This window comes from Peromyscus eremicus, chromosome 5 (assembly GCF_949786415.1).
Source record: "Peromyscus eremicus chromosome 5, PerEre_H2_v1, whole genome shotgun sequence".
Lineage (NCBI taxonomy): Eukaryota > Metazoa > Chordata > Mammalia > Rodentia > Cricetidae > Peromyscus > Peromyscus eremicus.
In genome coordinates, this window is record NC_081420.1 from 55,362,448 (window position 1) to 55,376,907 (window position 14,460).

The 14,460-nt window shown below is 43.8% G+C and overlaps 1 protein-coding gene across 1 annotated transcript; it reads left to right on the top strand.

Annotated features, from left to right (window-relative positions):
• The first annotated feature begins 12,042 nt into the window (after window positions 1-12,042).
• Ucn3 (urocortin 3) lies at window positions 12,043-12,534 on the top strand. The gene has a single exon (XM_059262418.1). It carries the CDS (start codon window positions 12,043-12,045, stop codon window positions 12,532-12,534), a length of 492 nt encoding a protein of 163 aa, XP_059118401.1.
• The last annotated feature ends 1,926 nt before the right edge of the window (window positions 12,535-14,460 follow it).

The following is a 14,460-nucleotide window of genomic DNA, read 5'->3' on the forward strand; positions in this document are numbered from 1 at the left end:
TCTGTTTGCTTTAGCTGATGGACTTTTTAATTTCAGTTGCCAAAAGAGAAGGAGGAAATGGACCCCTCCCAGGTGAGATCCTGTGCTAGGTCCTAACACGTATCTTCTTCAACTCTCACAAGAACAGAACCCTCCAGGTGCAATGCTCCTCACTTTTGCTGCTGAAGAGAATTCAAGACAGAGAATCCAGGTAACTGGCAAAAGACCATCCACATTAAACTACCACAGGGCTTGTTGAAACTACCACAGGGCCTGTCTGATTTGATAGCAGAGCATCTATGACAGTTTTATGACCACCCTAAATATACTATTTATCTAGAAAAGCAACTGTCCAAAAGAAATTATAGGTAACAATGCAATTTTAAGTGGCCAAATTTTGGCAAGTAAAAATGAAACCATGAATGATAGATCAGATAGATAGATCGATAAATAGATAGATAGATAGATAGATGGAAAAGGAGGGAGATAAAGAGACTTCAAAATTCAAAGTGTGTTTATTGGGATGGTTTCCCAGTCATCTCAAATCATGGTGCTGTATGTACCATTTTCCCCTGAGGAACATCCTCCTATTTTCCTTCCTGTTGGTTACTAAAGGACCATGGAAGAGTTAACACATAAGACTACAGTTTGTGCACAGCTGAAGACGTGATGATTTCACAGCATCCAGGATACTTCATATCCATGGAGAAGAAACTGGGGCTCTGCACCATATACTTCTTGTGTTTCCTTGTCTTTTTAGGAGAGAGATGAGTGAGATCCTTTTCAACAGGCATGTTCTCATGGGAAAGCCTTCGCCATCAGAAAAGGTTTTGTTTTGTTTTATTTCTGTTTTTTGAGACAGAGTCTCACATTGTAGCCCAAGATGACCTGGAATATGCTATATCATGCATGAGGTGCTGAACTTGATACTCAGCATTAAAAAAAAAAAATCAGTCAAAACAAACTTGAAGAAAAAAGAGTATTCAAGTGAGTTCTGGTGCGGTACACACTTGTAGTTTCAGTACTCTGGGGATAGAGATCCAAGGACTGAATGTTCAAGGGAAGACTAAGCTATAACAGTGATGCTCTGCCCCAAAAGAAGAGTGGGTAAGCTGAGAAGAGAAAGAGAAAGGGAAGTGGGGGATGTTACCAAAGATGAAGAAAATTTTATAATGGCAAAAATGTCAGTTGATAAGGAGAGGTAATCAGTAAGGGCCATGTGCTCATAACAGAGCCTCAAAATTCTGTGGGACAAAAATTAGCCATAGACAAATAACAAAGGGGTAGAGAGCTTTTCTTGGGCTTCTTCTTAATTGCCTTCCACTCAACATAATTTTTATGATAAAATATTATGTCTTGGTCTGGGAAGAGGCAGAAATGGAAGTTTCACCGTCCTGGCTCCAAGGTAAAATCTGTTTATCAGTGAAACTTTCTTACAGTTCCCTAATGTCTTGTTCCTTTTTCTCTACTGACAAGCTCAGATTCTAATAGTTCCATTGTTCATGTAAGCACTTTGAGCACACTGGAAAATGAACTTTATAAATATAAGCCATTTCTACTCATATGTGAGGGTGGGTAGCTTTTTCTTCTCACCCCAGCCCTCTGCATATTCTCAACAGAGTATTTACACTCTTAAACAGCATTCTAAATGTTGCTGCTGAACTCATAAAAGATCCTAACAGCTCACAGAAGCCAGAGAGATGTGCAAACTCAGCAACAAGCTCGCTAAGGTTCCAGCAGAGGGTGGGAAAAAAAATCACTGCTTCCTCACTTCTAAGTGACACCTGGGGAGTTTTACTCACTAATCATCCTTGTGTTGTTCAGGTCTGTTCTTCAAGCTGTAAAACAAATGATTACTTAATGAGGTTTTCATCCATAACAGAAGTGTATACCTAAATTATACCTGCCATGCTACCCAGGTGTGGTTGTTTAAAAGAAAATGGCTCCCAAAGGGAGTGGCACTATTAGGAGGTGTGGCCTTGTTGGAGGAAGGGTGTCACTGTGGGGACAGGCTTTGAGATCCCTTTCGCTCCAACTTCTTTCAGTGTGGCTGTCAGTCAACTTCCTGTTGCCTCTGAGTCAAGATGTAGGACTCTCAGCTCCAGTACCACATCTGCCTACACACCACCTTGCTCCCCACCATGATGATAATAGATTGAACCTCTGAAACTGTATGTGATTCCCTTCAATTAAATGTTTTTCTTTATAAGTGTTACTGTGGTCATGGTGTCTCTTCACAGCAATACAAACCCAAATTAAGACACCAGGTCTATGTGCCATTAGATACAGAACTCTGTTATTGGTGGATTCGAAAGCCAACTCCCACCAGCCGACAGAAACTGATGTGCTTGCTCTCCATAGCAAGAGAACCCTGGGTTTCAGAGACAGTCACAGACACAAAGATACCTGAGTCCCCATGGAGGTCTGGACTCAAGGGAAGAGGGTTTCTGAGAAGTCCAGAGGAAGCAGGACAGAGTCATAAGAAAAGAAGCTGAGGTATAGTGTCTTTCCTCCAGTGCTATTTTGGTTACACAAATAGTGTGTGGAGGGGTGGTATTGTCATCACTGAGAACAGGCCAAAATGCTGTAGAATACCCTATGGGGCTCCATAAAGACCACCACATCAAGGGATTGTGTGACTCAAATGTCAGTCCAACCAAGGTTGAGAAACCCTGCTCTGCATGTGCCCATGTTTTTGATCTTCACCAATCTTCCTCCCTGCCATACCAGAACTCCTAAAAGAAGAGAAGTAAGTCAAGTCCAAGTTTCCAACCACCTACTCTCCATCAACATGAGTCCCATGACTGCCTAATATCCCAAATGGGGAAAAACAAACTTCTCTTAGACTAGTCTATACTAATTAATTAATGATAGAACAAGTGGATTTGAATCAAACACAAATCTAGTTGCATTTTACCTCTAACCTCCTGAGAATTCCAGCCCAGATATCTCTGGGGAAAGGACTTGGAAAGGGGGTCCAATTTTATACCTCTCTGAAACTTGTGGTGCTGGTGGGTAGGACCCAGGGCCTGCTTTATAACCAAACTGCATCCCAGTCCTCAATTTCATATCTCTATAAAGAGGGTTAGAATGTTAGAAGAGACTAGAAGCCTTGTTATCCTTCTCTACTTTTCCCTCTAAATATTTGTGGACACTGAAGAGTCTCGATCATCTAAGATCACCTAGCTCTTCACTTAGAGCAGTGGTTCTCAAACCCCCTTCACAGGGGCCACCTAAGAACATCAGAAAACACAGATAGCAAAATTACAGTTACTAAGTAGCAACAAAAAAAAAAAAAAAAAAAAAAAAAAAAAAAAAAAAAAAAAAAAAAAAAAAACTTTATTGTTGGGGTCACCACAGCATGAAGAACTGTATTAAAGGTCTGCAGCAATAGGAAGGTTGAGAACCACTGACCTAGAAGAATTTCAATTAAAGAACAGTCATCTGGGACTTGGCCTCTGGTTTTGCCTGACAGACCATGGAGATCCAACCAGTCACATGGCTCCTTAAAAATCTACTCAACGCAATAAGGTCTAAGGTGGATTAGAAACAGCATTGTGCCTAGCGTGAGGCTAGTTCGCATCCTGACCCTGTGGTGCAGTCTATGTGGTAGCAGCAAGCTATTTCTCATGGCCTCTGTTTCCTCATCTATGAACTAAGGGTCACCTGTCTGAACTCCGCCCCCTTCACATCTCCTAGGACGTATCAAGTGATGTTTACTCTATAAACATGTCTCCAAAGCACATCTCAGTGTGGACCAGCTCCTAGCATCCTCTGCCTGGCTCCTTCCCAACTGACTCCCTCCCTTAGCTCAGTCCACACCAGACCACCGCCCTCCTGTGTGCACACTTCTGCTTTCTTCTCACTGAGCACAGGGAACTCTCAAGGGGGCAGGCCTGCTACTTTCTAAACTATGGCATTTGCAGCCTGATAATCGGGTTCTCTCTCTCTCTCTCTCTCTCTCTCTCTCTCTCTCTCTCTCTCTCTCTCTCTCTCTCTCTCTCAATCAGGTGCTTTTCTAGTCTAGCCTCAGCTTGCTTATCATTCTCTAGAGTCTGAAAAATACCTGGAACACAGTAGGTGTCCGGTAAATACTGGGTGCATAAAATAGTAAAATTTAAGTGATTTCCTATTAAAACGCTCTGGACACCGGATATTTGACCAACACAAACAATGATAATGAGCTGTGTGAGTAGCCAGCTAACACTGTTGTCAGAACTCACAAAAAGACAGGGCAACAGATGAACTCCAAACCACCTTCTCTGCTTGCAAAGCAGTTTCTGGCCCCAGATTTCCAATGGGAGGGTTAGCAGGAGGGAGAGGTGGGAGAAGCTGGAATCAGCCGGAATTAATATCAGTAATGAAACTCTGTCCAAAGACACTGCTTCTCCGCTTACCTGTGGTTTGGGTTCCATTGCTGTTTGTCTTTTGTTTTTTAATTAATGAAGCAAGTTGCAAAGACAGGAGGGGAAGAAAGTGACCAGAGGAGGGAGAGGCAGGAGGGGTTCCAGTCTCCCGAGTACCTGTCATCTCTGTGACGTGGACAGCTGGCTCTAGTTGTATTTTAAATGAAATCTCATTCTAATGTAGACACCACGTCTGGGATTACGATCCACCCTGTGATCTGTCACTTTTATATATATAAGCACAGGGGAGTGGAGCGGTTTCCATAGAGAGGAAATATCACAGCCCACTTACGAACAATACCAAAGAAGACAGAGCTGCGACCCCGAGCAGACAGAAGTTCAGAGGACCTGCCTGGAACAGCCCTGCTGACCCTGGAGCTGTGCCCTCACCCTGAGCATTTCCACTCCAGAGAAAGTCCACTTACAGGTAAGGCTGTTCTTAGGGACTGACTTATAAAGTGTAAATGTATTTTTCTCTCAATAAGGGCTGGGCGCTAGACAGCTGAGAGAGAGTGGCTACCAGCCCTTGGTGGGAGCTCGTGGGAAGAGGGTGCTGACCTCCATGGCCAGGCTTGTTTTAAATCAGCAGAAATTGGTACCAAAGACACCAAGGAGAAGTTATTCAGGGGACAAAATGACCGTTCCTTTGTTAATATACAGAGACCTGCTTTGAAGAGGTGGCAGGTCCAGTACAGTTTGTCCAGATCTCATTCTCTCTCTCTCTCTCTCTCTCTCTCTCTCTCTCTCTCTCTCTCTCTCTCTCTCTCTCTCACACACACACACACACACACACACACACACACACACACACCTCTTGTTTCTGAATACAGTCCAACTATGAACACAAAAAGCAGTCTTTGGTGATAGCTTACAACTAGGTGGGATACCAAAGCCCAGAAATTAGAGTCCCGTATCCCACACTGTGTCAGAGCAGCAAAGACGCATGGATCTGTTGTTCACTTGTACAAGCTTCTTGCCTGTGGCATCTCCTTCCCTTTCCTGATATGCCGGGGTGGGGAAGGGGGGGCAGTTACTACAACATCCCCGATAGCTTAAGAAACTAGCCCAATACAACATGAAAGGTGAAGAATTCTCCCAGCCCAGAATCTTTTCCGTCTTGCAAAGCTGGGATATAGGGGTTAGAGATTGGGGTGCAATGACTAAATAACTACCACTTGTGGGAGCGAGGGAGCAAGGAAGATAAGAGAGGAATGTTTCATGTCTACCTTTTATGTTCAAGTTTCCTGAGAACTCCATTTGCTTTATCCTTTTCTAAACACAGCTATGTAAAGTGGAGCGGGGGAGCCTCTTCTAGGAATGGAATAATTAAGATACACCAATGACCAGTCTATAACATGACAATTGTATCCTCCATCTTTGAGGGGAGAGAACAGCCTCACTTTTCATGTTCAGAGGAGGAGTTGCTTGGGTCTAGATCTAGGTTGGACAGTGTTTCACACAAACTATTCCAAAAGTAAAATATTTCAAAAAGCTTCATCTTCTAATACTTGGAATGTTGAGTATTCCCTAAGTTCTGCAGTGTGGATTCACAAAAAGTTTTTAGCTGGCTCATTTCTTCGTTGAGTTTCTTATCTATTTGCTGACACTCTGGGCCCCAGAGGTCCAGCTCTGTCTTTATTGCTACACTTGGGAATCTGTGGAATCCATGGTTTCTCTGTCCTGTGCTTTCTTCTGGGTCTGGCCAGGTCCTTCAGTGCTTCGTATTTACAGTTGATTGTGTTACAGTTGTCTAGAGTGATTGTATCTCTTTAAAGACCCATAGGAAAGTACTGTTGAAATAACCCCAAAGAGTTTAAAATGTCTGAAGATAAAAAACAAGTGTACAGATTTACTTCCTAAATCTAACTAACTGGGGCTTGATGTTTCCAGAAGAAAGAACAGGGGCGTCTTGAAACTTCATGTCGCTTCAGTTAAGATAAATGGTCCTGAAGAAGTTAACTGGAGAAATTTGTTCAAGAACGATGCATTCTCTAGGGAGCATGGGGCACCTTTTTTGTGGTTTTGCTTTATTTTGATTAGTTATTTGTTTATTTCAGCTTTTCAAAGCAGAGCCACACGCAGTCTTGGGTTGCCTGATATTCCCTATGCAGCCAAGTATGAACTTGAACCCTGATCACCCTATCTCTACCTCCAGTACTGAGATTATAGGCAAATGCTATCATGATAAAGAGCATTTTCCCTTTGATTCTATAAGCCTCAGAAAAATATAAAGAATCACTACAAGAAAAGCCCTGAAGAGAAATGTGACTCTGTCTCCCAACTCCTGCCCATTACTTTGATGGTAGAAATACCCAGAATGGTAAAGAACCCTTATATTTTAGATAATACAGGGCTAGAGTCAGGCCTTCTCTATAATGCACAATGTTCTGGGTAACTGTCTTTGTAACAATTTTTCATCAGTGTCAAGGCTGACATGTCTTTATCACCCAAAACACCCACAGTCTCACACACACACTAAGACCCAGGGTCTGCAAACTAAGTCCCAGACAGGATATTTGCTCACAGACCCATCTTATGTATCATTCAGTCATCTTTGGCCTCCTCTCCATGATTTTCCTCTCTGATGGAAACACAGGGTTTAAAGAATAAGAAAATAAGGAAACACAGGGTTTAAAGAATAAGAAAATAACATATTTTTTAGAAAATTGTTCTCTCTCTCTCTCTCTCTCTCTCTCTCTCTCTCTCTCTCTCTCTCTCTCTCTCTCTCTCTCTCTCTCTCTCTCTCACACACACACACACACACACACACACACACACACAAGGATGTAAGTAGATAAAAAGGGGTCTCACCTCTCAGCCGCAGGTCAATTACTCATGTAATTGAGATGAACAGGACACAAATCCATAGCAGGAGCTCCATGAAGGCCAGGACATAGCCAGAAAAAATTTTTAAAGTTTTTCCTGGGAAAACTATAGACAATAATTTTGGCAGAACTTTTTTTCATGTAAACACACATGCGTGGTTTGAAAATAAGAATAACGACAACAACAAAACCCCTGTGCCTCATCAAGTATTTTTTTTCCTCAGTAATACATAATAGCATATGTCTGCACAGAGAAAATACATCCAAAAAGAGAATTGAAAACACCTTTCTACCTTAGGGAAAATTAATTTCATTAAGTGCCTGAATGCTAATCTGCATGTCAGTTTATATAACAAATATTTATTGAGGATATGATTTAATATAAGGCTCTGTTGACCCTATCAGCAGCTACCAAGGATCTCAAGAGCGCCAAGGAACCCCAGGGGCAAAGAATCTCTGCATCACAAAAAAGCTGACACATCACTGAAGAACTAGAAATGCCAAAGAAATTCAGAGTTCAAAGTAGCCCTGTTCAAAGGTACTGGTTTGTAAATTCAGGGGCTAGTTCACACTGAAGGAGCAGACAGTATCAGTAGAGTCAGTCCCAAGATGGACTTGAACACAAAATACATTGAGTTTTCAGCAATATTTGTGATTCTTGTATAAAAATCTAAGCTGGTCCCTGCCACTATGCTGGAGCATTTTTAGGGAGAGCAGGTGGAGCCTCATGATGTAGGAAGAACTTGGACTGTGTCAAGGTTTTGTGTGCCTTGGTATCCCCTCATAAGCATAACTCACTCAAGAGTCTAACCAACTCTAAACTGATGCAAGGCACCTCATCTTCCACATCCTCTTTAGAGGAGGACCTCTTGTTTCAAGAGTGAAAGAAGAAAGAAAACAGGACAAAGAGACCCTCAGAATTCAGTCCTCTGACTTCACAGGTGAAAATGGGGTTCTTAGCACTTAGACAAGAGCGCATTTGCAATCTCTGGGAGGAAGCAGTAAACAAAGCCACAGAAGAGATGGAAGTTTCTCTACAACATTTCCACCAGCGTTAACACTTACTGAACTGTTGTCTGTCTGTTTGCTTTTTAAATTCTTTCAGGGTTAAGAAGTCACTTAAAATTACTCCCAAGTTTTAAGATGTCTTCAAAGCATCAGACAACAAACATTTACTAACTATGCAGAACTAGCTAGATCCTCAGTACATAGTAAAGCCAAAGATCTAGCCATTGAGCAGTGTGTCTTTGTTCACAGAGAACAATGATACAGCTCTGTAAAATATTCCCCAGGAACTCCAACAAGCTTCTTGTTGTTGTTTGAATCAAGCTCTTAATAGCTAATCCAGGCTAGCCTCAAACTTACAAGCATCCTGCTTCAGTCACTTGTGTGCTGTACAAGTGTGTGCCACCACCACACCCAGCTCTAGAAATTCTAACCATCACAAAGAGGAGTTGAACAGAATAGAACAGAGATGGGCCCCACAGCATCAGCATCACCTGCAGGTGCAAGCTCTCAGTCTCAGCACCAGGGTCCATGGTGTGTGCTTTTGTTTTTGTTTGTTTGTTTGTTTGTGTTTGTTTTGTTTTTTCAAGACAGGGTTTTCTCCGTGTAGTTTTAGTGCCTGTCCTGGATCTCGCTCTGTAGACCGGCTGACCTTGAACTCACAGAGATCCGCCTGCCTCTGCCTCCCAAGTGCTGGGATTAGAGGTGTGCACCACCACTGCCAGTGTGTGCTTAAATGATTCTTTCATGAGCTTTTGAAGTACTCTAACTCACAGCAATGTACTTACTTGAACTAAGTGTAAGGCAAGCCTGCATAGACTGTGGTAGAAAGAGCATTATGCAGACAAAAACCATAAGCCAGAGATGGACTGCAACAAATATATTAGTCTGGAGGATCAAATTATTGACTCAGAATATCCAGCATACTCATGTATGTAAAATGCATGACAGAAAGGGCTGTCTAGAGACTACACCTCCACCTTACAAGACATAGAGATTACTTATGTGTGAACAGACATGAAGCAGCCTAGTGAGTATGTATAGTTGGAGCACACATCTTCACACACTGGTGGTTTTTTTTTTAATTTTTAATTTTTGTTTTGCAATACAATTCAGTTCTACATATCAGTCACGGATTCCCTTGTTCTCCCCCCTCCCGCCCCCCTCACCTTCCCCCCAGCCCACCCCCCATTCCCACCTCCTCCAGGGCAAAGCCTCCCCCATGGACTGAGATCAACCTGGTAGACTCAGTCCAGGTAGGTCAGTCCCCTCCTCCCAGGCCGAGCCAAGCGATCCTGCATAGGCCCCAGGTTTCAAACAGCCAACTCATGCAATGAGCACAGGACCCGGTCCCACTGCTTGGGTGCCTCCCAAACAGATCAAGCCAATCAACTGTCTCACCCACTCAGAGGGCCTGATCCAGTTGGTGACCCCTCAGCCATTGGTTCATATTTCATGTGTTTCCATTCGTTTGGCTATTTGTCCCTGTGCTTTATCCAACCTTGGTCTCAACAATTCTCGCTCATATAAACCCCTCCTCATTCTCGCTAATTGGGCTCCCAGAGATCTACCCGGGGCCTAGCCGTGGATCTCTGCATCTAGATCCCTCAGTAGTTGGATGAGGTTTCTAGCACGACAATTAGGGTGTTTGGCCATCCCATCACCAGAGTAGGTCAGTTCGGGCTGTATCTCGACCATTGCCAGCAGTCTGTTGCACACACTGGTGTTTTTAACTTTAATTTATCCTTTACTTTTGTGAGATAGTTATTGTCACCCATTTGTCCAATGAAGAAATTTAATTTCTCAGAGGCTAAGGAATCTGCTCAAGCCTTCAGCTAAAGGACTAGATGGAATCTGAGCCAATTTCTGTCTAATTCCAACATATGTGCTTGTCACTACAGCCTGTGACAGGCTCATATCTGGTCTCTGTATATATTCAGATTATTTAAAGCAAAGTTCATGTATTTTGTCATGAAATACTATAAAAATTTGATAAAATGCTTGTGGTGCTAAAAAAAAGGAGCAAATAAATAAATTACTTTAAAAAGAAAGAAAGGTAGCAGCCACAATGTACACTTAGGAAAGGAACAACTTTTACAGGAAACTGCAGTGGGTACAGGGAGTATGTATGTTCATGTGTGTATATGTGTGCATGTGTATACATGTATATATGCATGTGCATAATTGTACCTGTATATATTACATAGATGCATATGTGTGAATGAATATATGTGTGTGATGAATATGTGTGGGACTTTTAGGTTTCTTCAGAGACCTGAACTCAAGGGTAAATGCAGTATGAGCTGGGGGGTAAGAGGTGGCTTATATGTATTATCCCAATACTTGGGAGTCTGAAGCAGGAATCTGGGGCTAGCCTGGGCTATATACTGAGTTCCTGACCAGCCTGAGCTAAAGAGTAAGACCGATTTTTACAGCCTAAAGAAGTTTAGGTTAGCCTTGGGTGCATTCCTACTCATCAAACTGAGAAAGGACACAGCCAAGGTCATATTGGCATTAAGGTGGTTTAGAGCTCAGGCCTTTGATTACATGCCCCCTGCCACTGTACACCATTAACTGCAGCTAAAGCCACTGTACGCTATAACTTCAGCTAACGAAACAACCTTCCTTCCTCACTGCTGAGTCCTCAGCAGAATCCAAGTGTTTATTCACTTACAGAATATTCCTTGCATTTTCAAATACTGGCATTAGAAAAGAATTACCCAAGTTTCATAGCTAGCCCAAAGTAAAGTTCAGGAGCACATCCAGATGCAAGCAGTTGAAACCTGCTCTGTAAGTGCCTGTATGCACTCCGGGGACAGTATGTTCTGATGACAGGTTGAGAACACACATGCTGGGTACCAGCCTGTCAAGGTCTGCAGAACAGCAGCCATGGTTACTCTGTGAGGTGTTTAGATAAACCCTGGCCATTGACAAGCCCCAGCCATTTCCACTACAGTTTTTAATGAAGTTAATTAAGTCCATGTCTTTACTTCTGGGTGTGAGAGAATGTACATCCACAGACCACGCAAAAGGGGCTAGAGTGGAAATGGAATCAGCTCTTGTACACAGGAGGCAACTTCTCTCGACTCTCCGATTGGTCTAGAGAGCAAGCACAGATGACTAGTTCTGAAGACCAGGAAGGCAGCCACACACTTACTTAGTACATTTGTTATTCACTTTGGGGGCCAGTGGCAAAGCTGAATCAAACAAGATAGAGACACCAGATTGGCAAATCCTCAGCTTGTAGAGACCATCAGAACTAACAGAGGGTGAACTGTTCTGCATTGCTCAGCCGTGAGCAACTTAGAGCAAGAAAGGTTTGTTTGGGCTCACCGTCTGAGATGTTTCAGCCCATCATGACAGGGCAGCATAGAGAAGCTTCCACCATGATGGAGCAAATGCAGACAGCAAGACAGGAAACAACCAGGCATGATATGCTTCCTAGGAACACCCCTGCCCCCCAGTGACCTAATTTCTCCTCCTTCTGAGTTTCCAGAACTTCCCAAAAAAAAGCAGCTCAATCAGGAGACCAAGCACTCAGATCCACAAGCCTCCAGGATACTGTACACATCCAGACGATCAGAAAGCTGTGCTAAAACAGGTGGTCAGGCTCTTTATATGATTCCCTGGTTCTAGGCAAGGACCTGAGAATCGATTGCAATTTGTAACAAATTTCCAGGTAATGCTGCTGGTCTTGAAGTCAACTTAGAGAAACCTCCCAGAAGAACATTAGAAACAATCTATTTTGGACCTTACCCCGTGTCCTTCTCAGACCTAAGTCCCTCTCACACCTATTTCCACATCCTTCTTTTCTACTGCAGGGAGCAATGCTGATGCCCACTTACTTCCCGCTGCTGCTCCTGCTGCTTCTGGGGGCCCCGGGGACCAGCCTCTCCCACAAGTTCTACAACGCTGGACCAGTCTTCAGCTGCCTCAACACAGCCCTGTCTGAGGTCAAGAAGAACAAGCTGGAGGATGTGCCCTTGCTGAGCAAGAAGAGCTTTGACCACCTGCCCCCACAAGACCCTTTGAGAGAAGAAGAGGAAGGAGGAAAGCCTGGCAAGAACAAAAGAACTTTCTCAGGTGCTGCAGGTGGGAGTGGAGCTGGAAGCAGCCGGTACAGATACCAGTCTCAAGCACAGCACAAGGGGAAGCTGTACCAGGACAAGGCCAAAAGCGACCGGGGCACCAAGTTCACTCTGTCCCTTGATGTTCCCACTAACATCATGAACATCCTCTTCAACATCGACAAGGCCAAGCACTTGCGAGCCAAGGCAGCTGCCAATGCGCAGCTGATGGCACAGATTGGGAAGAAGTAAAGCAGAGACCTGGTGGGAGGGCAGCCCATTGAGACAAGAGCCCCAGAATAGAGAGTGGGGGAAACTGAGGGCGTGCCCTTGATCTCAAAGGACTGCTGTGCCCCTCTGATCCTCTCTCGCTTCCATCCTGGTTTTCCCTTCTCCTCTGTACATACACACTTAAGTGCAGTATTGTCCAGCCTGTGCAGATGATGGAGGTTAGCGTCTCTCCTGTATCCTGTGTCTGCTTTCTGGTTCCCTGCAGCAACAGGCTAATTTCACACAGTGCCTCTCCTCTCCAAGCTCCTCCCTGTTGTCCACATGTCTAAGGAGAGACTGTTGAGGCTCCCTCCCTGTTCCACCCGTACCTCGGCAGAGACAAGGAGAGGCACAGCTCACCCTCTTGCCACCAAGTACCTCCCCTTCTATCCCCATCTGGATTAAAACCAGTGGCTTCTTGAACTTCTGTTGTCTCTGCTTTTCTTCTTTCAAACGGATCATAGAACAGGAACTGCTAATGAGGGATGTTGCTGAGGGGATCAGTTCCCCATCCCTCCCAGGGGCGGCGCTGCTAAAGAGTAAAGGAAAGCTTAAGGATCGGTCAGCTGTTGTGGTTCCGTCTCAAGTCATCTTCGTAAACTGGTTCCAAAAAAGCAGCATAATTTGGGATTTGTTTTAGAGTGGTCATCAGGCTGTGGACGAGCGGGGGCGTGTACCATTCCAAATTCCTCCGTAGCTCACTAGAGCATAGAGCCACTAATTTCTTAATTTCTTGTTGGGTTTTATGTGCATGTGTGTGGGTATGCATGCATATGTGTAAGCATGTTAGCATTGCGGGGGCACCTGTGTATTGGTGGAAGTACCTGCATGTGTGTGTGCACGGTGAGGGCAAAGGCTGATGTAGCTGTCTTCCTGGATAACTCCCCACCTTATATACTGAGGCAGAATCTCTCACTTGAACCCAGAGCTCACTGACTCAGATAGTGTAGTTATCCAGCTTGCTCTGGGGATCCTGTCTCTCTCTTGCAGAATTTGGGATTATAAGGAGGCCACCATGCCTACCCAGCATTTTTATAGAGATACTGGGGATCTAAACTCCTGTCTTTAAGCTTGCATGGTATCTTAGTTACTTCCTATTGCTTCCTAGTACTGTAAGACACTATGGCCATGGCAATTTATAAAAGAATGTGTTTACTTAGTGCTTACAGTTTCAGAGGGTTAGAGGTCATAGTGGGGAGCAGGCCAGCAGGCAGGCAGGCATGGGACTAGAGCAGTAGCAGAGAGCACCCATTTTGAGACAGGACAAGGACGCAGAGAAAGAGAGATTGGAAAAATATGTTTTGAAACCTGAAAGCTTGCCCCCAGTGACATACTTTTCCCAATAAGGCCACACCTCCTAATCCTTCCCAATCAGTTCCACTAACTGGGGACCAAGGATTCAAACATATGAGCATATGAGCCATTCTAATTCCAACCACCACACATGGCAAGTACTTTACCCATCTCTCTGACCCCTTCATTGAACTCTCACTGAACCCACATACCTGCCCAGTACTGTGCAGGGCACTGTGGCAGATCCTGGTATTTCTGTGATGCAAGGCAAGGCTCCTGTTGTCTGAAAACCAATAGGCTAATGAAGCAAATTTGGAAAGAGGTCAATGTTACCACAATGCTACAAATGGTGAACTTGAGAGTGAAAGCAGTTGTGTAAAATTACATACATGTTCATAGATTTATATGACAAATTCAAAGATGAGAATATTTAATATCAACAAAAATCTCCTAAAACTGGACAACATTAAAAAACTCTGTGGCCACCTCACAGCAAGACTCAATGGCCAGATTCTCAGAAAAGAGACCATTGTCCTATTGACTTCCACACAGTGACAAGTCATTAATAAATAAAATGAACTTCTGAGTGACAAAACAACACAACACAACACACAC

Coding starts and splice junctions, on each gene's coding strand:
- Ucn3 (XM_059262418.1), top strand. CDS start 12,043: ATGCTGATGCCCACTTACTTCCCGCTGCTGCTCCTGCTGCTTCTGGGG.